At 36.8% G+C, this 24,322-nt stretch overlaps 2 protein-coding genes across 3 annotated transcripts; both read right to left on the minus strand.

Moving 5' to 3' along the window:
• Positions 1-6,242: 6,242 nt before the first annotated feature.
• Positions 6,243-13,645, minus strand: LOC132859290 (fibrinogen-like protein 1). Of its 2 annotated transcripts, none has more exons than XM_060889981.1 (6): positions 13,570-13,645; positions 11,009-11,150; positions 9,519-9,610; positions 9,138-9,255; positions 7,942-8,127; positions 6,243-7,388 (listed from the first exon to the last, which is right to left on the minus strand). In XM_060889981.1, the coding sequence occupies exons 2-6, from the start codon at positions 11,094-11,096 to the stop codon at positions 7,081-7,083; spliced, it is 792 nt and encodes a 263-aa protein (XP_060745964.1). In that variant the 5' UTR covers positions 11,097-11,150; positions 13,570-13,645; the 3' UTR covers positions 6,243-7,080. The 2 variants fall into 2 exon arrangements, with proteins under 2 accessions (XP_060745964.1, XP_060745965.1); XM_060889982.1 differs by having other exon boundaries at positions 11,009-11,114; positions 13,570-13,611.
• Positions 13,646-15,955: 2,310 nt separating this feature from the next.
• LOC132859122 (tetraspanin-7-like) lies at positions 15,956-18,954 on the minus strand. Its single transcript, XM_060889722.1, has 2 exons — positions 17,397-18,954; positions 15,956-17,275 (listed from the first exon to the last, which is right to left on the minus strand). The coding sequence occupies exon 1, from the start codon at positions 18,544-18,546 to the stop codon at positions 17,407-17,409; it is 1,140 nt and encodes a 379-aa protein (XP_060745705.1). The 5' UTR covers positions 18,547-18,954; the 3' UTR covers positions 15,956-17,275; positions 17,397-17,406.
• Positions 18,955-24,322: the final 5,368 nt, after the last annotated feature.

The following is a 24,322-nucleotide window of genomic DNA, read 5'->3' on the forward strand; positions in this document are numbered from 1 at the left end:
ATGAAGTAGTGCTCCCTTATCAAACCAGTGTGATTGTTAGAAACGATGGATAAAGGAAAGGGGCTTACACATTATGTAATTTAATTTAATAAGTATGGATACAAAAGCATGTACAATTCAGCAAACTATTCTGAACTGATTATTTATAAGGTTTTATGCTGTACTGGAATAGAGTCTCCCAAACACAAGAGTACCAACAGCTGGCATCTTTTCCTCTTTTTCTTGTCCTTATAGACCTGATTTAAGTAATCAGCTACTGTAAATATGGTGTCCATCACAGCTGTATACCAAATTAAACTGAACACACATACTTACTTTATTCTTTACAATAATTCACAGAATTAGAAAATACAAAAATAGAAACGTCTCGTTTAAAAATACACAGATGAATATGATGTAGGTGGATTCATCAGTAAAATATTAAATTTATTAAATGGATTATTAGACTTATTGGACTTATTTGTAAACAATGCAAAGGTTCAATCAGAAAGTTTCAACATTTTTAATCAAAGATGTGTATTGAAAATGCTTCTTAAGGTGCAAATGATGGTGCAGACTTAAATTTGAAAATATAAATCTGAAACAGTTTAAAACATTCATTCATTGGGGATTTAAACTACTTTTCTTTAAGATTGAAAGAGTTACTTAGTGCATAAGCATGAGGTTACTATTGATGTGTATTCCTTTACTGTACAGCTGATTGCATACACTAATTATTCCTGTGACTTTAATGGCTGCCAGTATATTTCTTGTCCTGGGAAGGCTACATCCCTACAGAGACTTCTTTTATCACTCGTGCCTTGTACACCAACATTTCTAATGAAAGACCACCATCTAGTGGCTGCATATTGTTAACGCAAAACGCAAAGCAGATTTGGTTTTTACTTTTTCAATTTCATGGCGCTCGCTTTGTGCACAGGAGCATTGTCATGCTGGAACAGGTTTGGACCTCTTAGCTCCAGTGAAGGGAAACTGAAACGCTACAGCTTATAAAGTCGTTCTATACAACTGGATGTTACACTGTTATAATACTGTCATTGACATATAATAATAATAATAATAATAATAATAATAATAATAATAATAATAATAATAATAATAATAATAATAGGGGGCATGGTGGCTTAGTGGTTAGCACGTTCGTCTCACACCTCCAGGGTTGGGGGTTCGATTCCCGCCTCCGCCTTGTGTGTGTGGAGTTTGCATGTTCTCCCTGTGCCTCGGGGGTTACCCCGGGTACTCCGGTTTCCTCCCCCAGTCCAAAGACATGCATGGTAGGTTGATTGGCATCTCTGGAAAATTGTCCGTAGTCTGTGATTGCATGAGTGAATGAGAGTGTGTGTGTGCCCTGCGATTGGTTGGCACTCCGTCCAGAATGTATCCTGCCTTGATGCCCGATGACGCCTGAGATAGGCACAGGCTCCCCGTGAGAAAATGAGTGAGTGAGTGAGTGAGTGAGTGAGTGAGTGAGTGAGTAATAATAATAATAATAATAATAATAATAATAATAATAATAATAATACGAAGAAGAAGAAGAAAAATAATTATTATAATTATAATATGTTGTTTCTTACCTACTGATACAGTAATAATAAGCTTTTGCATTTTATACCTTTGCTGTGAGGGCTGTTGCATTTGCAAAAAAAGGAGTAGTCAGAAACCCATAGTGAAGCTTTTGTTAGACTTTAGATAGCAGTAAAATTAGATTTGAAAATAATGTATTTATGAGGCATCTTGTATATTCAACCATAGTAATGGTTATTACCAGTTTAAACGTACCTGCTGACCAGTTATATCCAGATGTGAGACTTTCTGAAAGTTCGTACCAGGTGGAAGAACATTTTTTTAGATGCAAATTTTGTTAGATTTTGTTAGCGTAAATATTGTTGGTATACCAATTCCAGCTGTCTTCAATGTGTAAAACCCCACTCTGCCCTGTCAAAAGATTTTTAGTGTCCTCTGAAATGTCCAATTAATATAAATTAATATAAAGATGACAGAGGTGTTCAATATACACTATATGGGTAAAAGTAACCAATCACCTGTCCAATCACACCCGGATACCCCCTTTTACTGTAATAATAATCTCTAACCTTCTGGAAAAACTTTACACTTTCACAAATAGTGTGGTGATCCCTAATAAATCATGGATGTATGATTTAGAAGTATGTTTTTACTGATAGTGGGCTGATTTAATTTATGTAGCTGAGATGCCAGTAGTTTATGTTGCACACCACCAAACTCATAGTAATTATGGCATGTTTTCTGTAGAGCTTTAACTGCCTCCTAGAAACAATACACTGTATTTAAGCTTAGTGGTAAGGAGCTGTTTAAGGAGGTCAGGGTTTGGTGAATCTGAACATTGATGTTCGGATTCGGATGTTAAAAGAAAAAGCAACTTCTTCTCAGCAACAAGCTTTCTCTTGTAAGTGGAATAATATATGATTTTTCCACATAGGTAGGGCTTTACTATACAGCAGCTGCTGAAACATCTCATTTGGTGTTAGAGGAGGTGAAGAAATTAATATAGCAGTCATATTGTAAAGAAATTCAGCGTCTAAGTATGGCATCAAATTGAAAGATATGTGAGATATGAACTGCAACAGTTACATGGTCAGAAATTTCAATTGAGCAAAAAATAAAAAAGAACTGACAGAGGGAAATAGTTTGTTATCTTAAAGCGTCAATTAGTGAAAGTGATGATTTAGATAAAGTCTTTTAGATGAGCAATCTAGAAAATGGTCTGTACTGCAATTTAAATCACCTCGCAATATGAGCTGGTGTAATGCCGTGCCTCAGAGTCCCACATTATCCCAGTTTGCCTTTAAATTTATGCCATTTGACAGATGTCCTTAGAGCGAATTATGAAAAGTGTTTGGAAGTCTCTATCACTGAACACATTGACACTGGTTCACTAGGTCATAAACTGAGAATACAATCAGTCTAAAACACTCTGACCTTTTTTGAACACGTGCTAGCCATTTTTATTTCATTTGTGCGTAATGCATTGTATTCAGCATGCTGCATTAATACTTCAGCAGTGTGATCTGCACATGTGAATAATATGTCCTTCATTGCCTCACTTGTCAGATTGCCTCACTTGCGAGCTTCATGTACTGCATGACTAATTTCTTGATCTGGAAAACAAAGGGCCTGGATGATAACCAGCTGCGGTTTTCTGTGTAAGAGATCAGTGGCAAGAGATCAGTTGACTCTGTCCAACTCAAGGGTTGCGGCAAGGTCATGACTGCTGAAGATGTCAGTGAGGAGCTAGCTTGAGAAAGAGGAAATGTGAGGTCCTTCAAGTTGTTAGGCATTATGAAGCACATTATCCCCCAGCTACTATTTGACTAGATACACGTTTTATGCTAAGCATAGGTGGTGGAGATCCTTCTTCATCCTTGTGAGACAGTTTGCTTTTTGTTTTAAAAATTCTGTAATTTTACAGAATTAAGCTATTTAAAAGATGTGTAATTTTAGCTATTTAAAAGATCAATGTTTGAAACAACACTATAATAAATTTATTATTGTACATGAAGCCAGATCTGTCATACTGGAAGTCCCCAGACTTTAACATGGTACTTAAGTTTAAGATTAGACAAAAACAGAGGTGTGTCCCAGTTATTGTCCCAGTTATTTGTTAGTTTAAACTTTGCACGTAATAATTGATATACTGTAGACTATGTTTATAATGACATAATATTCATTCATTCATTCATCTTCTACCGCTTATCCGAACTACCTCGGGTCACGGGAAGCCTGTGCCTATCTCAGGCGTCATTGGGCATCAAGGCAGGATACACCCTGGATGGAGTGCCAACCCATCGCAGGGCACACACACACACATTCACTCACGCAATCACACACTAGGGACAATTTTCCAGAGATGCCAATCAACCTAACATGCATGTCTTTGGACCGGGGGGGAAACCGGAGTACCCAGAGGAAACCCCCGAGGCACGGGGAGAACATGCAAACTCCACACACACAAGGTGGAGGCGGTAATCGAACCCCCAACCCTGGAGGTGTGAGGCAAACGTGCTAACCACTAAGCCACCGTGCCCCCCATGACATAATATTAATGTAGTTAATTAATTATATAATTAATTAATAAAATAACTGAATAGTTAATGAAAACTATGAAGAGCACACAACATTGATGAAGTTACTATGGTCACCTTTCCATCTCCTCCTTTATGGTATTACATTCAGGTCAATAGCTGCTCGCATGTTCAGGTTGAGGACTTAATAATAATACATCAATACTTTTCACAGAGAAATCACTCTTGTTAACATTAGTGAAAAATACCACACAAAGACAGCACAATCACTGACCATGGGTATTAACAGCATGGTTCTACATGCAAATACTGTACAAGGCCTATCAGCAACCTCTTTATGTGAAATACTTATGTGCAATAACTCCAGTATGTACAATAAGTTGAAATTGTGCAATAAGTATTTTTTGGGCAAAGATCTTAGTGCATTATGGGTTGGTTGGAACGTATCTTGTGTGTGTGTTCAGGGGGTTGGATGAAAGCACTTATCTGCTGTTGCATGGATGGCCTGACAGCTGTGTGTTAACACTTTACCATCATGGGGACAGAACACACTCGGACAGCGCTGCCTGAAGACAGCAGCGAGGATCTTTAAGTATCCAACCCACCATCAGCATTCTGTTTGTCCTCCTATCATCTGCTAGGCACTGCTGTATAAGGCTTCATGGACCATTTCACAACTTAATGTCAACAAATTTAACAAACTTTCTAATCCTAAATGTGTAATAACATGCAATCCCTCATATGTTCACTATTAATCTTGTATTCTCTCTTGTATTTGCAATGTATTGCCATTTGTACTGAAGTGTTCTTTGTAATTCTGTAAATTTTTAATTCTGTAATTTTAATTAAAGCCTTAAAGCCTGACGAAACCCGCATTGTTCCTCCTGAATCCGAGGTTCGACTATCGGCCGAATTCTCCTCTCCAGTACCCTGGCATAGACTTTTCCAGGGAGGCTGAGGAGTGTGATCCCCCTGTAGTTGGAACACACCCTCCGGTCCCCCTTCTTTAACAGAGCGACCACCACCCCAGTCTGCCAGTCCAGAGGCACTGTCCCCAGTCGCCACATGATGTTGCAGAGGTGTGTCAACCAAGACAGCCCTACAACATCACATATATATATATATATATATATATATATATATATATATATATATATATATATATATATATATATATATATACAACAAACAGGGAGGAAGTGCTAGTTGAAGTGTTTCATGAATAAGGTCTTCAACTGTCATTTGAAAATAGCCAGTGACTCAGCTGTCCGGACCCCTAGAGAAGCTCTATCTAAGCTCATGTCTTTCCCACCATTCTGACTTGATTCTCCTGAGCACAAAGCACCGACTATCAATTACTATTACATGATTGTCAGGAAGACTCAGTAATGTATTTCATTTTTTTCAAGCATTGTTTTAAATTGCACTGACCGAATTTCTGTTTATGTTTATTCCACAATTTAATACTAAATTGGGACACTGCGACTCAAAACCCAAAGCTTAAATGCATTTTGGTTCATGTTCAGAGTTAGGGGTTAAGAAAGACACATCAGTGTTCAGACCTCAGATTAATGAAGAGACTTCATATATATTCAAGTAGTTCAGACAAAAATATGATAAAAGATATGTCTCATGGACTCAGCACACCCTATTACACATCTCATTATTCTCCTTCTCTCAGATAGGAATAGCTGCTTAATTCAGGAGGCATTTTTCCCCAAAGGAAGATACCTGCTTGAACAATACACTATAAAATATTCACAGTGAAGGTACAGGTAATAATTTTTTTTTTAAAATAAATTAAATAATTTAAATAACTACAAAGCATCAATAACTTATCATGATGCACATGACTAAAAATCTGTGCCATAATAACAGTGTATTGATAAGTTAAACATGCTTAAGAACCAAAAGATAACTACAGTATGTGCAATAACAAAATAAACTGGTATGTAACTAAATGTTTGTGTAATATCTAATATATGTACAGTATAGTTGAAAGGGAGGGTATATGAGAAAGGAAGGATGAGAGTGCTTGTCTTTTGTTGCTGTTTTTGTGTATAATGTTTGAAATGTCACTATACGTTTGTTAAAAAGTATGCTGGGAGGGTAAGGATTGTCTTTTTGTCACTTTCTTAGATGCAACTTCATTTATGTTGATTTTATCAATGACAATAAACATTAAAGCCTTGAAAGCATTTTATTACTTGCATTGTCAGAAAGTCACTATAACAGAATATATTCAAAAGCTTTTAATTCATAAATGCATAGTTCCTTTAAAATGGACAAACAGAATAAAGACACACACCATTACCAAGGACTTTAACCTCTGTGTACAATAGAGGTGTGTTTGTAAGGTAGCAGAAAATGGGATTTTAAGCTAGGGACTGACTAACTGTTGTTGCTAAACTAAATGAATATCCAAGTATGACGATGGTGTGTGTTTCTCTCACAATGAATATGTGGCAAGGCCCATAACTGGACCTTGAAAAGGGACCTAGTTCTTATTCAAACCAAAATACAGTGTTAGTTATTACTGCTTAGTGAAACACAGCTTTTATTCCATGAACAACTGTAAGGAAATATTTCATCAACTTGAACACATTTAAAATTTAAAATAGAATGCCAAATCATGAACTGTATTGAATATAGTCACACTCATCATTTTAAACAGAAAGCAGTTTAGTAAACAACGTTAATAGTGAAAATATACTTGTATTCATTCATGCTTAGTAACCGCTTGGTTGTGTTCATGGTGAATCTGAGGCCAATCCTGGTGGAAGAATTCACCCTGCAGATGACACCAGTCCATTGCAAAACACATAAATAGTTACATACTAATTACACTTCTGGGGAATTTTCTATAGCCAATTAGCCTATATTCATGTTTATGGAATTGGAAAACATGGAGGAAACCCATGCAAAATGAAATTATACAGACTAATGAAATAGTGTATGTTCACTGTCTGTTAAAAACTAAAAAAGCAATATATAATTTTGTTGCTTGCTGTAGATGCACCTATGCCTGTTGAATGGTCTTGACCATCATGCGTGTTTTCTTAGCTGAGTATGGCTCAGGGGATTTCCAGGTGCGCCAGTGGAGGCCAGATACCCATCCCCGATTATTTCCCTCAGAATTCCAAACACCATTCAGGTTAGCTGAGCCACACTTACTGAACCACCAACCTCCAGATTCTCTTCTGCTGCAGCTATTAAATGCAATATCTCCATAAATGCATGGGGAGCAGCCATCGTTGTCACGATCATGTGTACTGAAACCATGGGTATTCTGGTCAATGCCAGCATATGCCCCACGGATAGCATCACCTTAGACAAGAGAAAGTGTAGAAAGGAATGATTTGCACTGATCAAAATGCAAATAAAAAATTAGATCATGTCCACACATTGCTCATTTAAATGCTTAAAGCTTAAGCTTAAAATACTCAATAGACTATACTGAAAACTATGCTTATAAAATTTATATTTATATTATGTGTTTTTTATATGCATGTTTTATTTATACAAATTTATATTATGTATGTTTAGGTCAATTTGGTTGGTGAGAAAGTGGGAGAAAGCTATTGGTACATTATAATTAAGTCTATGTCTATTCTTACCAGCACTCCTAAATGTACCCACACACACACCAGCCAGAGTAGTAAATGTATATATTCCATTCTTGTTCATTTTTCATATATTGACATTTATTGCCAAAACATAAATTCATGGTCTTTGTTTCAAAATATACTAATATAAACACTATTGCTGAATTAAATTGTAATTAAAAAGAGATGGTTGAGAATACTACGTAAAGAACCCAACATGATTAAGCACGGAATTAATTAGTTGACTGCAACGTGTATAAAGATAGATAGTGTACCTGCAGTGCCCTGGTATTTCCCAACATGCAGCTGGTAGGCAGTTTTCTCACCACCGATCCTAAAATCTTGGTAACTAGCATAGTTAGAATTATCTTCAAAGTCCCACAGATCTACTCTGAGCGTTGATTTATGATGCTTGCTTTTGGTTAGAGCCCATATCTTGGTGAGGCCCAGCCAGTGGTCATCTGAAAAAATTCATTCGTATAAAAAATGTTTTATACGAATGGTGCAAGTAGTATTACAACACATTTCATAAAAGGATTTTTAAAATTGGAAAATTGGCTGATTGTCTGTTATTTTCTCATTATTTCTCTTACAAGTAAACAGATAAAATGATAGCACTTCTATCTGTTGGTGTTAACACTCCAGCAAGCCATCTTTATGTTTCAAATCAAAAATTAAACAAAACCATTAGAGAAATCGCAAAAACAATAGCAAAAACAAGTAAAATATTTGGTACATTCTTAAAAAAGTGACTGCACTGGTGAATTCAGGGGCGCCGAAAAGCCCAGAAAATCACGAAAAGCATCTGTGATGTGTGTGTGATAGAATAATTCTTATCCCCGGAGAAGCCAAAACACTTTAGAATAGTAGGGGTTTGCCAAAAAATATAAATTATTTGGTCCATCATATACCAGTATGATGGTTAGAGAAGAAAATGGAGAAGAGAAGGAACCACATCATCTTTTGTATTTATTGATGTGACTGCTGAATAAATAAGCAGGATGAATTAAGAAGTGTATAGAGCTGTAGTGTATAGAATACAGTATTATATGCTCAGGTTCATGGCAAAGACAAAAGCAAAACATCTCATGAACAAGGAGGAAGTAAAGATTGCTGCAGAAAAGACCTGACAGAGCATAATCAGGAAAGAAAACCAGTGTCTGGCGATAATAAGGGTTCCAGATATGATTGTTAGCTTGTCTGATTACGAACAGAGTAAATGTATTTAAATGTCCTTAAAATAACTGAAAATCTGCTCTTTAAGCCCATTATTTATTATTTAATTTCAACTCCAGTATACTGTGTTAAACGGCTGAAATAACAATACCGTTGTCCATTTTTTTCGTACCTGACTGTAAAATCTATATCTACAGCTTTCAAAAGTTCAGTTCAAGTGATTACTCTAAACATGTCTGCTTTAATATGTGGGGAATCACAGTTGGGTAATTCCTGAGAAGTAGAGAACACTTACACTTAATATTTCCAAACCCATTCTTATAATCTTTCCAGTTTCTCTCGAAGGAAAGACTTCCACCAGACCTTCTCTGGATAACAGTCCAGCCTCCATCCTTCTGCATTTGACAGTAAACCTGTGGAAAGTGTTAAATCGTGTACGTACAATGGGTAAAGGGCTATTTTACATGACTGTTCACAGTTAACATGTAGAATAGACTGTGAAATTTACTTTAATATGAATGTAAATTAACATTGATTTTAATAAACATTTAAGTAAATTTAAATGTTAGCAAGTGCACTATTCTTACAGCCATTACTGAAAACTTTACTGTATGTTATTTAATAACAGTCTTTCAGCTTTTATCTTTGATTAATTTAATAAATCAAATGTAAGTACCCGGAATGGATTTTTAGTTCCAGGTGGCTTGATGGTATAGATGCCACTAGATGCATATGGAGATTTGTTTTTTATATCTGTGCAGTCTGTCCCTAAGAGAGAGGGAAAAAGAGTGAGAGAGAGAGAGAGAGAGAGAGAGAGAGAGAGAGAGAGAGAGAGAGAGAGAGAGAGAGAGAGATTACACTCACAAACTACAAACTTTTTCCTGTGAGTCAAATGAAAATCTTCATTTTTTAATATTAAATCCCCCAAATTGTATATTTTTTCCATATACAGTAATCCTCATTTCCTTCTCGTAGCACTTCAGAAAAAATTGGTTCTGTTCAAATTCTGTTGTGAAGAGTTTCATTTGATTCGCTCTCTCACACACACACACACACACACACACACAGAAAAACACACAAAAAAAAAAACACATGATGTCTCCCAAACACGAAGTGCGATACACCTAAACCCCTAATCCACTGCGTAATTTCATCTCCTTATTCACAACTAATCTAATGTTAATGTAAATAGTGTGCCTTAAAATCTGTGCACAACAAATGCATCCTAATTTAAACAAAAAAAAAAAAAACAGTAAAACAAAATATGGTCAACACACACGTACAGATACACAAACACACCTCTGATTACTCCATAGAACTCTATGTAAAAAAAAAAAAGCCTAAAAAATAGCTTTTTTTTTGCACAGGGCTGTGTAATAGATCAATGCCCCGATTTTTTTTTAACAATAAAAATTGCAAATTTGACCACTTACCAGCAGAGAGAAAGATAAATCTACTATTTCTGTGGTTTTTGTGACTGTACAAAGCATGTGAAATAACACACGGTTCAGTTTCTGATAGTGTTTCAGTTACTGTAACATTCTAACACCACATCGTTTCACACTGTGCAGGTTTATCACCACAATGCGGAGTAAAATCTGCAAAAGTGCTGCTGCTACTCCTGCTTCAGTGTAGGGCTTCATAACCACAGCTAAAAAGCAGATGCTTAAGCAGACTTAAGTGTGAGACGGTCCACTACCCTGTGTCTAAACTAGGTTTAGAAAACAGTGCAGTGTGAATATCCCTTGAATGAATTAGAATAACATCTATACACCAATTATTGCAGATTAAACAGAGCCTTGACATACAGTATAACATTTTTTTAAAAGATTTTCCAGTTTCCATAAATTTCTCCATCATCATGTAAAGATACATGTTTGATACTTGGCATGTCATGCCCCTGTCCTTTCATTGAATATTCTATTTTTATGTGTATTTTAAGTTTATTTCTGCCAAAACTAAACCTGCCTAGTGTCCAATCAGCATCTCCTTTCTCTATTTTATTGATAAACACTTTGTGACACATTTTTATTCACATGCTTATTTATTCACAAGATCTCATCTCTGTAGAAAACTGAAATGAGATAAAGAAAAAGCGAGGAACTAGACGAGAGAGATTGAATACAATATTTTTTTAGGATATTTTGTGACTTCATCATGACTCACCATCCGCAAACAACTGGGCCTTGGTCATTACCAGGGAAGTGACCATGCACAATGACAGTAAGAGCAGTCCAGCCCAGCAAGTCATCATCCTTACTGTGACGATTAACTAAAAGGAAAGAATTAGGCACTGTGTTTCACAGAACTGTGAACACAGTAAACAATGCAATAAATTTATACATATATATATATATATATATATACAGTGTTAGATTAGCAATTTCATAGTTCTCTTATACACATTTGTTCTACAGTATGTAATATTGCTAAAAACCTTCATATGAGCTTCAGGGCTCTCAAGTGTGATGCATTAAAGTGACAATCACTCATGTCGGTCTTTTCTCCCGCTCTCCCGCCACACATTGTATTTCTCACAGAGAAAAACTGACTATTTATCATATATTTAATAAGCCGCAGCACCCAAAATGTATCTGTCCGCACCGCTGTCTCTATGGAACCGGGCAGGAATCAAGAGCGTCTCCCCTGGAGTTCTTAGTCGAGCCTGACACTTATCAGCCAATCAAAAAAAGAGGCTACACAATAGGCAATCAGAAAATAGCACTATTGTATATGGGTAAGATTTAACGCAACAACCAATAAAAAAAGCATATCCTGGAATTGTTCAGCATCATCCTTGTTCACCCACAGAGAAAACCACTGGAGCTGCGAGCATCACTTTGAGCACAGAGTAAGTCATGTTTTAATGTTACAACAAATTCACAACTTGTTTATTTTAACTGCTGTTAGAGAATGTTTCCCAGATAATCAGCATCAGTTTCTCATGAGTGTCTGTAACTTAGCCAACAGTTTTACAGCCTGTTCACTGACAACATCTGCTCAAAACAAGTAGTCTAGGCCAGTGGTTCTCAAACTGGGGGCACTGAGATGGTGCCAGGGGGCCACGGCTTTATGACATTTAAAAAAATAATGAATTTATAATAAATGCTGTGTAATTAAATCTCAGAAAAATAAGGCTACAGCACTACGTTGGTTAATTTAATATGTTTTGTTTAATTCAAATATTAAGCTTTGGAATGTTTTATGTCATAAATTTCTTGCGGGTTGGAGATGTCACTCTTGCCTGTCTTCAAAACTTGAGAGCCCTTTCTATGGAATATTGCTAAAAACCTTCATATGAGCTTGCTATTTTGAACACAGCAGACACAATTTCACCAGGAAAGCTGTTTTTGTAAAGTTCTTCAGTGCCTCACAACTCTAGCTTAGAAATAACAGCTTCATTTATTGCTACAAGCTGAATGACTACTTTGTGTTGTGTAATTCTTAGATAAACATCTTAAAACAATCCAGATGCAATAAGGAACTGGAAAACATCTCAGGACTGGAAAAGCTGCACATGCTTTTTATTAATTGCTAACAGCAAATTATGGAAGACAGGTTTCTTTATTTTCAGTTAGTTACGCAAGTCAGGGTCTAAAACTAGCAGGTCAATAAATGATCAATACATTGATAATATTTACATCTGGTATAGAACCTTTATTACTCACATCCAAATAAACATAGGAACTTTGTCATATTAGACCTGACATGCTCTAGATAGAAGTTTAAAAAAGCTCTATGGTTCCAAATAATGGGCAGATTATCTTTATACAAATGTAATAATAAATCTAATATTTCAACAGGTTGATGTAAAAGGCACAGATTGTCAAATTTTACCTTTAATTTTACCTTTAAATTTTAATCAGAAACCTGATTACATTAACAGGCATCCATGCTCTATGTAAGCTTTACCTCAGAGTGGGATATTTAAATAATATTTAAAGAGATCACTATACTATACAGTTAGTAGTAACTCAAAAGTAACTCCTGTTTTTTTTTTTCCTGTGCTTGTGTTTTGCTTTTTGTTTTCCATTTGGTTTACATACTTTCACGTTTTCCATTGCATTTACAAAAACTGCTTAATAGATCCCAAAATTGTGGAGCCATTTCTTTGTTTACATTCTTCTCTTTTATAACTCTGAGCAGTAATGACTATTTTGGGATGGATATCTAAGTAGAGTAAATACAAATGAACTGTGTTTTAAACAAACAAGTGAAAAAAAAAATGTTTATGGGTATACGCTAATTATGATTTACATATAATTAAATGCATTAGTATAGTATTGTGTTTCTTGAGATTTTAAACACTTGGCTGGAAAAAACACACAACTTTCTCAGATTGACAATTATTTACAATCATTTACATGATTTTTTACACCCAACATTTTAATAATAAATCAATAAATAATCCTCAAATATGGGCACGTGAACCAAAATTTGCTGCATTAACTTAAGGCCACGTTATAACTATGACTTTTAGTAGTTTATAAAGTCATTTAAGATTAAAGAACATGGTGAAAATGATCTATCATAGAGTCATGGGTTCTACCTGTGCAGTTGACAAGTAGAACCAGAGAAAAAAGCAGATATTCCCTATAACTCATTTTCCAAAACCTTGTCCAAAATAAACAACAAAACATAGTATATATATATATAAGGAATAGTACATTTAAACTTTTCCTTCTATGCTCTTGTAGCACTACAACTACCAGTGTGTTTACACTCACCTTGTCCGAGGCTTATTTTAGAGCGTTAGGCAGAAGAACTGAGGTTTTTTAAGCTGTAGCAGTCTAAATATCTGACCCCACCCACTTATTATGACCCAGCGCAAACAGCTCTAAATTCCTTATCTGCTAGGAACATAATCACTAACAGGATACATGTCAGAAATGTTATGGTCGAAAGTTCTGTGTTTTACAACTATTTATAGTTGTTTTTGACCCTTACTGTTTCTTTGCTACAATGCCACTGTTATACTGTGTCCTTCTCATGAAATGATTCTTTGTTGTTAATATGCATAAATACGTGTGACTAAAATGTTTCATTACACTGAAATGAAGTAAAAGTACTGCAGTAAGTGACACATCTGATGTTTCATGCGTCTTTGAGTTGTGTTAACTAATTGAGTAATCTGTGCAGACATTAACACCACAACGATTGTCAATCATATCTAAACAATGGTAATAATCTAAAGAGTGCGCATTTCAGCTAAAACAGACATACTGTTTAATTCAGATTATTCCTTTCTCATCAGTAAGATGTTTTTGGATACAGGACTTCAGCTCAATGGATATTTGTTTTTCACATGGTTGTGTAAACATTATAGGCTATTCTGAGGGATTTCTGAAATACTTACCACCTGGGACCAACAATCATGCCACAGTCAAAGTCACTGAGATCACTTTTTCCTACTTTTAATGTTTGATTTGAACTTGATGTGAAGCTTTTGAACTGGATTTGCATGATTTTATAGTTGCGCTGCTGCCACATGATTAGCAGACTCGATACTTCTTGTGAATGAGTAAGTGTAAAAGGGTTCCTAATAAAGTGGCCAGAGAGTGTATGTACTGTATGTATGTAATGTAATTGATTTGGTATTGTTTGGTATGGTTTTACAGCATATGTTCATGTGTATTTGTCAGCCACCTTTTCTACATCAATCCTTTACATTTTTTAATTTAAATTCATACATCCTGGACGGAGTGCCAACCCATCGCAGGGCACACACACACTCTCATTCACTCACGCAATCACACACTACGGACAATTTATCAGAGATGCCAATCAACCTACCATGCATGTCTTTGGACCGGGGGAGGAAACCGGGAGGCATGGGGAGAACATGCAAACTCCACACACACAAGGCGGAGGCGGGAATTGAACCCCCAACCCTGGAGGTGTGAGGCGAATGTGCTAACCACTAAGCCACCGTGCCCCTAAATGTAAACATGTTTCTTCAAATTAGATATTAACAAAATATTAATTCGTTCTGCACGAATTGATTTTAGTGGCCTACAGTGAGTAACCCCCTAGGGGCTAATTTTGGGCATATTTCCTGAATTATGCAGCGTCTGTGTGGTCCCAGGGCTTTTATATTTGTATACAATTGTTTCTAGACACTTTGTTGTTTGGAATTAGTGCTACAAAGAAACAGGACTTGTGGAGTTCCAAATTTCTTTAATGAAAATGTGCAAAAGTGAAGAGTTGCAGCCACGATCACACTTCCACATTACTCCTAATAGTTTCTAGTACTATTGGCTAAATTGGTGAAAAGCAAATTACAGGATGGTAATACACTGGTTTACATGATCATTTTTGTAGTTAAAGCTTACACAGGGACACGTATGGTGAATGATCCCCAGACGTTGACCTATATTAATAATGCGTTTCTATTCAACATACAAATCTTTCTGTAACTAGATTTTATTTAGCATTATGGAAGGAGTGTTTTTTTAACAGTGATATGTTCCTTTACTGTTTTCTTAAGGACTGAGGACTGAGGACTTGTCATCTCAGTAAAATGACAAGCTGTATATCTGGTGCTTTTGAGAAATGAAACCAAAAACGTTTATGTAAAAATGTAGACATTACTGATATGTCACAATCCCCCCTAATCTCCTGAAATAATTATGGTAGTACTGCATTGAGGAAACAATTTATTTTAATTTTTTCTAAACTTTGTGCATGCAAAGTAAGTGCAAAAAATAGCTAATGTTTTCTACGCCATGGAGAACTCTTCTGAAATTAATTACAAGCATATAGCATTTTTAGTGTGTGTGTGTGTGTGTGTGTGTGTGTGTGTGTGTGTGTGTGTGTGAGAGAGAGAGAGAGAGAGAGAGAGAGAGAGAGAGAGAGAGAGAGAGAGAGAGAGATAAAAACGTGGAGAAAATACTGGTGGAGAAAAAATATATCAAGCTATCAATATAGCAATAGTTTATAGAAAACACAGTGTTTTTGTTGGTTATCATTTTATTTATTATCATACATGACCACAAATGTTTTTTTTTTACAGCTCCTTCTTTATAGCTGGCCAAACACATGAAAGCATTCATTATATTTTCTCATTTATTAACCACAATATGTTATGTACAATATATGAAATAGTTTGCGCTCTTATAAATGTATCTGGCTGTAACACATTCATGGAAGCAGATGTATCTTCTCTATGAGTCTAAAATCCTACACAAAATCTACCAAACTGTGCTTAGAGAAATAGTTGGTGTTATTGTATTCATAGGAAATGGATAAGTACAATAATATATTTTTTATTTTTATATATTAACTTCAGTATCTGCTCCTGGAAATATATCTCACCACAAATGCATTCAAACTAAGAAGAATCATTAGTAACTTTAGTGATTTACACCTTTAGCTGTATATTTTATAATCCTATAAAACTACAAGTCAAAGCAGAGCATATTACGTTGGCAATTTTCACACAACAATGAATAAACGTACATATGAATCTTCTAATATTTTAAAATCTGTAATTTTCTAAAACCCCATCCCCCTTTTATTAGGTATATTCACCATAATGTCTAATGTGTTCTGCTGATATTAGACCAGAATTAGCTTTTATATACAGTACAGTATGCGGGGTCTACTTACATTAATCCACAAAGACAACTGAGAGAACGTAAGAGGAATATTTATAATACATACAGTTTAAAATCTACAAATGGCATAAAAATCTGCAAAATAGCATGGTATAACTTGACATGTTGATTAAGTAGTCTATGTTAAAATTCTCCTCAAAATATATCTGTTGGACCACAGTTTGGGTTTAGATTACCAAAGTCTTATGCAGTGTAGATAACAGTGGGTTTCAGAGAATGTACAGTATTTTTGTATCTTCACATCAATCTTGTCCCATTTTGGACACCATTTAACCTTACTCCGGTTTAATATATAACGATTTTTCTTTCTACCAGGTTGGCCAAATTACCTACTATTACTCCACACTACTGATATTTTCGTTGCCATGCAAGCCGTTATGTATTTAAATACCCATGCTGAAATTTGCCCAGGTGACATGCAACCTAAACTGGGACATTGTAGTAAAGCTTAAAAACATCTAAACCAGCTACTGGGCTAAATTCAGAAAAGATTATTTACATTTTTTGAGTTTGTAATTAAACTTATTTCTCATGACATTAATTCACTTGGTGTGCTTCCTATAATAGATGCATTATATATAGATATATTGTGTTATATATTATATATTACAGCAGCAGAACTGAACACCTACTGTAGTACCTTCACATTTATAGTGTACAAATAGATTTGTGATTTTGCTTTTATTTCAATTTTTTTCATCATTATCCAAAGAAACTGGAACCTACTTTTCAGGTGATTTTATGGAGAAAAACAGGTCAGTTTATTGACAGCCCTGGGTTTAGATGAACCATAATGAACCACACTGTTGGAGAAGCACTGGTGGAGAAGAACTGTTATTAATCATTCTTTACAGAAAAAATCTTTTACTTTAAAAATTATATTTTATCTAATTATAGTCTGAGGTTATTTAAACAGGGCTTTACTGATTGATACTGACCTGGAATATCTTAGCGGCCTCGCCTATGAGGCTGAGAAGATAGGCGGTTGGCGAGCAAGCATGCCAGAATTATACTTGCCACCTGGGTAAAAGCAAGAGCTAGGACAGCAGCAGCAATGTGAAAAACATTATCATTGACAAAACTAAAGACTTTCTTGAAGCATCCGTGTGCATGAATCCCCGCACGTTCAATGCTACCAGTTCCTCTTTCGGGCAGTGGCCTGTTATGACAGCCTTTGCGTCGTATGCAACAACTGTCTGGTACAGACACGTAATTCGTGTCATTGTTTGAGACACTTTTCAGTGAAACAGCATCCTGTACAGCCCAGTCAGACAGGAGCCAGTCATGCCAGCCATCTACCCCGCAGCACTTCAGCGCCCTCTGAAGGCTGTCCAGAGCGTCAGAACGTCCTTCATCTTCTCCGTAGCCCTCCACTGCCCTCTGTAGCCCGCTGCGGAAACCTCCAGCGATGTCTTCCCTGTAGAAGAGTCCTGAAAGTCCAGCGGCCAATCCCCCCAACAGCACAGCAAGCTGGAAGAATCCAAAGGTGCGAAGAAGGCAGGGCAAGTTGGCTGCCACACTTAGACAACCCAGGAAGCCCCAGGCACTGATAGCAGCCCCAGTAAATAGGAGTATCAGTGGAGCATTGGGATAATGGTTAGATGAAAGCAGCATGTAGTCAGCCAGGGACACTTTTGCCCAGACTCCTAGGGTGAAGATGGCCAACCCGGTGGCCCAGAAGAGGCAGCTGAAGATGATCAGTGCCAGGCGTAGTAGTGGCACGATGCCCACCGCTTGGCAGCATGGTGGGGCAGGATCTGCCTGAGGCACAGGGGGCGCCAGTGAGGCTTTGGAACCTAGTGACTGGGAGAGACGCTGATGAGGATGATGATGAAGATGGTTGAGGAGGTTGTTTGGCTCCTGGAGGGAAGAAAGTGTATATCCAGGCAGACCTGAAGGACGGCGAGGCACAGCTGATAAGGTGAAGGCTCCCAAGCCGTGTGGAGATGAAAGCCTCCGATTAAAGTGTTGATCTTTTACACGATGGGGACTCAGCTGAGCAGGCAGCGAATCATAAGATGCAGTCACAAGGGTGCAGCTCATGGTCCTGGCTGCAGCTTTATCTGCTGCTCGGTTCCTCTCTCTCATTTACTCCTCCCTTTTTTGCCTGCCTCCTTTGTTTCCCAGCCTCCACTTGGATCCGTCACCCGCCGTCCGCCCAATCTTTATAGCTAGGCATCAACAGCTAGCTCTTTACTCACACACCAACCATAAATTGTCCACAATGAGGTGACAGTTGGCAGTCTTATCTCTGTCTGCAGCTCTGCGGTATTTGGAGGTTTATTTCTGACATTTCTTCCACTTGCTTGGTCATAGACACGCAATGCTGCTGCAGCGTATGTAGTATTTTTGCTAAGTCTGTCTCTTTAACACAAGCGTAAGGGGTGGGGGAGCTTATTGGATGTATCGCTGGGATGTCATTAAGGCACCACATCTAAAAAGTACTACAAAAATAATTACTCAGGATTAGAGTTTGCCCACTTGTGCGATTTGTCATTTTATGTCCCAAGCAAAATATATATAATGCCTACAATGCATTAAGGAGTTAATGCACTTGTCTACAAATCAGCTGACTGAATCATTATTCAGGCTCAGTAGCAGTCATGAGGAGATGCTATTTTATGGCATGAAAGTTTTGCATCCAAAAAGCGATATGCCATCAGTGTGTTAAAGAAATAAAACTATATCCATAATAGCAAGGCACGGTTGGACGACAACAAAGCATGTCTGCATTTAATCAGCTATAACACGGCACATGATTTTCCATTCCCTAGTAGAGGTATTAAGATAGAACAGGTCCACATTCTAAAATTGTCTGTAGTGTGTGAGTGTGTGAATGAGAATGTGTGTGTGCCCTGTGATGGGTTGGCTCTCCATCCAGGGTGCATCCTGCTTCGTTGTCCGATGATGCCTGAGATGCCGGGGGCACAGGCTCCCCGTGACCTGAGGTAGTTCGGATAAGCAGTAGAAAATGAATGAATGAATGAAGGTCCACATTCTTGAGTTTTTCATTGGACATCACACATTTAGGCAAAAAGTGAATTTTACACTGACAATGACTGTGCCTTTACCAAGAACCTGATAAAGACAATTTTCTGAAATACCATCAAAAAGGTTGAAAATGTTCTACAAGCAATGTGCATAACACAAACACAGAAAATCCTGTACAGAATCCAATACAGAATGTAAAAGAATCACACACAGACCCTCAACACAAAAATGCTCGAATGGCATTTCCCTCAGCAAGGCATATAAATCTCAATATCTCTCTCTCTCTCTCTGTCTCTCTGTCTCCCTCTGTCTCCCTCTCTCAAGGCCTCGCAGTCTCTCTGTTTTTGTAATCAATTCAATGTGGCATTCATCACCCTCCATCTTCTCCTCCACCCATCCCCAGGAAAGTCATTACTGTCTTTTCCATTAATTAAATGGCCACATGAAATGGAGGCTGGTATTAGGAAAGGGGGGTCATCAATAAACCTAACACAGCATAGGAAGCAGAACAGGGTCCAACAACCAGTAAATTGCAACAAACCGGTGAGAACGTGAACGTGGCAAAATATCTACATCAGCAGATGTTTTATTTTCTCCTTTTTACATACCGCATAAAGAGAAGTTGTAGAGGATATATCCTGCCTGATCTCATGCACTCTGTCCTGCTTAATGTCTCTCATAAAATGTACATAATCCTTCTGATAAAAAACATCTCCTGTAGCACTGAAGTGTCATTGATACTTACATATGGCATGGTGGGTTTTTGCAAAGACACTCCAAAGTCAGTGTCTCAAAGTCAGTTGAACAGTTGAAGTGGGTTTAATCTGCAAAGTTGGTAGTGCAAGCGAAAGCAAGGTAATAAAAGAGTAAATTAGAGTTTACAGCATATTAGACAGAGAAATAAGAATGATTAGTGGAGCCCAGTTTTATTATGTACAGCATGCGTAAATCTAAATCCCTACAGTCAAATTATAAAATCATAGCCAGTGAGTTAGACAGTTAAGAGTCAGTTAAGAGTCAGTTAGGTTAAAGAGATAGTTACATGACTGTGATGATTACTTGCAGTCCCCTCATGAGAAACTTGTTAAGCAAAATCTAAATGTACCAAATCACACTAGTTCTGAAAACTATAGAATTATCATATCATTTACACTACCGGTCAAATGTTTTTGGACACCCCGTGTTTTTCATATATATTACAAAAACATGCAAATATTGTACTGAAAATAAGAAAATATACATGTTATAGTATGGCGTGTTTTGCGGGCTCTAGAGTCGGTGACTTATATAGGGTGACCGAATTCTCAACAAAGAGTGTTAACATAGTATATTCCAGAGACATGCCATACTATCTGGCTTGAGACTAATTGGACAGTCCTTCATACTACAACAGGACAATGATTCGAAACACATCTAAACATTGAAGAAAAAAGAACAAAAAGGAAAGCTGAAAATGATGACATGGACCACACAGTCACCTGACCTTAACCCTATAGAGTTAGTATGGGACGAACTTGACAGAAAGATTAAGGCCAGACAGATCAGCCAGTGCTGATCCTCTGTGGACACTTCTTCAATAGTTCTGGAGTAAACGTTGTAAACAATATTTTGAATCCCTACTTGATAGAATGCCTAGTATTTGTTTGGCAGTTATAGCTGCAAAAGGTGGCTATTTTGAAGAGTGTAGGATCTAGGGTTTTTGTTAGACAAAATATGTGTTTTTGTTCTATAATTTTTATTTTCTGTATATTATTGTTGGTATAAATGCATATCCAGTGAATGTAATGATATTATGTAGTTTCTTAAATAGATTAAGATAAGATTTTACCACTCCGACACACTTCATGGAACTATATCTATTAAAGAAGCTTTAACCTGGCTCATACCCTGCTCACCACATTCACCATATGTCTTCACAGCATAGATATTTGATGCCTTAGAGACAGGCTTGGCTTTTTAAAAGGAAAACAGATAGGGAATTAGATTGAGGTATATTACTAAACCCACTTTTTTTTTATGTAGGTTGCCATATAAAGGTTGAGTTAACAAGAATATATTCTGTCACATTTCCTGTTTAATGGCTCTCATAAAATGAACATAATCCTTCTGTAAAAAAAAAAGAAAATCTGGAAAGTTGTCCTGACCAGGGTGATGATCTCACTTACGTATTAGTTATAGTTCAGTGCAGCATTGAGTTTTCCTATATCTATGAATTTTTATGAAAAACTAATTCTCTCTCACTCACTCACTCACTCACTCACTCACTCACTCACTCACTCACTCACTCACTCATTTTCTACCGCTTATCCGAACTACCTCGGGTCACGGGGAGCCTGATGATCTCAGGCATCATCGGGCATCAAGGCAGGATACACCCTGGACGGAGTGCCAACCCATCGCAGGGCACACTCCAGACAACTTTCCAGAGATGCCAATCAACCTACCATGCATGTTTCTGGACCGGGGGAGGAAACCGGAGTACCCGGAGGAAACCCCCGAGGCACAGGAGAACATGCAAACTCCACACACACAAGGCGGAGGCAGGAATCGAACCTTCAACCCTCGAGGTGTGAGACGAACGTGCTAACCACTAAGCCACCGTGCCCCCCTGAAAAACTAATTAATTACACAAATCCATAAACTTACCCTTAAACTCACTTTGCTAGTTGGATACTTTCTAATTATAGTTCATAGTTATTTTAACAGGGTGATATAAAGAGGTGAAAAAAAAATTAAGATAATATAGAAATTTCTTCAGTTTTGTGAAAGCATTTTACTCAAGCGACACAACAAGCTCCAATGTGAAGCAAGATTTATAATTCTTATTATAAACCTCTGTTAAAAACAAAAACAGAGGGATCTTTAAGTCCATTTCTTCTCATAAACCGTCTGGTCTCACTGTCACAAGTTTTCATTTTGTCCTAATTCACACCTCCTAACTGCTATGATGCACGCAATTCATGTGTATGCATGCTGAGATATTCCCACAAGGCCAGCTAGTGACTCATGACACAACGTCATACATTTGATCGCTCCTTAGATTGATGCAGGTTCCAAATGACAAGGAACCTTGATGGTTATGTGAATTTATAGTTTTATTTTTTTTTGATACACCATTAGATTTACAGAATATAACTCCTGCTTTGTGTTCAGTGGGATTTTTAAAGCAAATCAATACCATAGGTTTCAGCACAAAGCGTTATTTTTATACATGCAGAACAATGTACTGTTTCCATCACTTGTGATCACTTACAGATTTTAATCAGTAGATGCATATATTTGTCTTCATAATGTTTTAAAAATGTTATTAATTGGGGCTTAATTTTAAATGTAAGAGAACACGTGAATAGATGGTATGCAAGCACAGTCAAGGTTTTGATTTGTGTGGTAAAAAAATGTTCACTTATTTGATTGATATATATTCTATATATATTATTATTATAACAAAAGCCTGAATATTAGGTTAACTTAATCTTACCTATCCAAAATAACCTTTATGGGTTATTAAGAAAAAATAATTTATAGAATAATTAAATCAATAATAGTCACAGTGGAAAATAATAATAACTAAAGAATAATTAGTCACTGTAAATAAATAAACTATTTGGCTACTTTAATTACATTAACTAAATCTAATCATTAAAAAATAGGATTGGTCTCTGAGCTGGTTTTGGCCTTTGGAATAACAATTATTATTAGTATTGTTGAATCATGCAATATTTAGTTAGTAAAGGTATGAAAGCAGGAAGAATGATGCTAAATAAGAAGAAGCATTAATTTTTTTTTTTAGATATGTGGTAGACTGATATGTTGTGGTGAACAAAGCTGCATGTCTCTTTAAGGATTTCATTACTTCCCAGAAAAAGAAGGACTGCCACCACTAGCGGTTATATTACTCAAGAAATGGCCAGACAGCCATTTACTGGCGCTGAAGACCCTAAAACCTTGCTAGTGTAAAACTATAAATCCAGCAGTCGCCCTTGCTTTAAAGACTTTATAAATTAACTCTCCAACTCTGCAGTAAACCAGGGGACAGCCTGTTTTTCATTTGCAACATTTATATTTGTTAAAAACAACCAGCATACAGGTTTTAATCCAGAATCAGGTTTTCTGAATTGTGATTGATATACTAGGTACATGAGTGGTCATGATGAAGAAATACTTGTCAATCAAAATACCTGTGGGTCTTCTTGACAATAGCACATGCTAGACTAAGATGTATAAGTGAACTGTAAGCTTATGTGATCTAGTAGGTCACCCTCTTCCTCAGCAAGAGCACCTACTCAGTCAATGTAAGTAGATTCTTTGTGATATACATACACATGTTGAAGGTGGACGATAAACAGCTACAACAATCGAGCCGCCGAAGTGTCTCTCACTTCATCAATCACTAACTGAAGTGTTTACACACATACAGAGACTGCAGCTCCAGCTCAATAGCTTTCTCTGTCTGCACTCTAAAGGCTAGAACTCTTCAAACTTGCATCATTGCATGTTTGAATATTTGTAGACTGTTGTAGGTCTTTTTTCTTAATCTTGTAGGTCTTACAGGTTTTCAAGGTGCATTAAGTAAGACTTGGGTCAAGCTTGGGTCTCTAACAGTTAATTGAAGCTAAATGAGTTAATTGAGATCCTGCCCTCCATACTGGCCCTTGGATCCACACTTTCACTCGCACGTTAGATGCATTCTAGAGAGGTTTAAATGTGGAAAAAACAGATTAAAAAAACATTATCTGGAAAGTTACACTAATAAAAAAAAATGGTGCGCAAGAAGAATCAGAAGACGTTGAAGAGGAGGAGGAGGAGAAGGAGGAGGAAGAAGAGGAGAAGGAGGAGGACAAGGAAGAGAGGAAGGAGGAGAAGGAGGGAGATT

The sequence above is a fragment of the Tachysurus vachellii genome, chromosome 16 (genome assembly GCF_030014155.1).
Source record: "Tachysurus vachellii isolate PV-2020 chromosome 16, HZAU_Pvac_v1, whole genome shotgun sequence".
Lineage (NCBI taxonomy): Eukaryota > Metazoa > Chordata > Actinopteri > Siluriformes > Bagridae > Tachysurus > Tachysurus vachellii.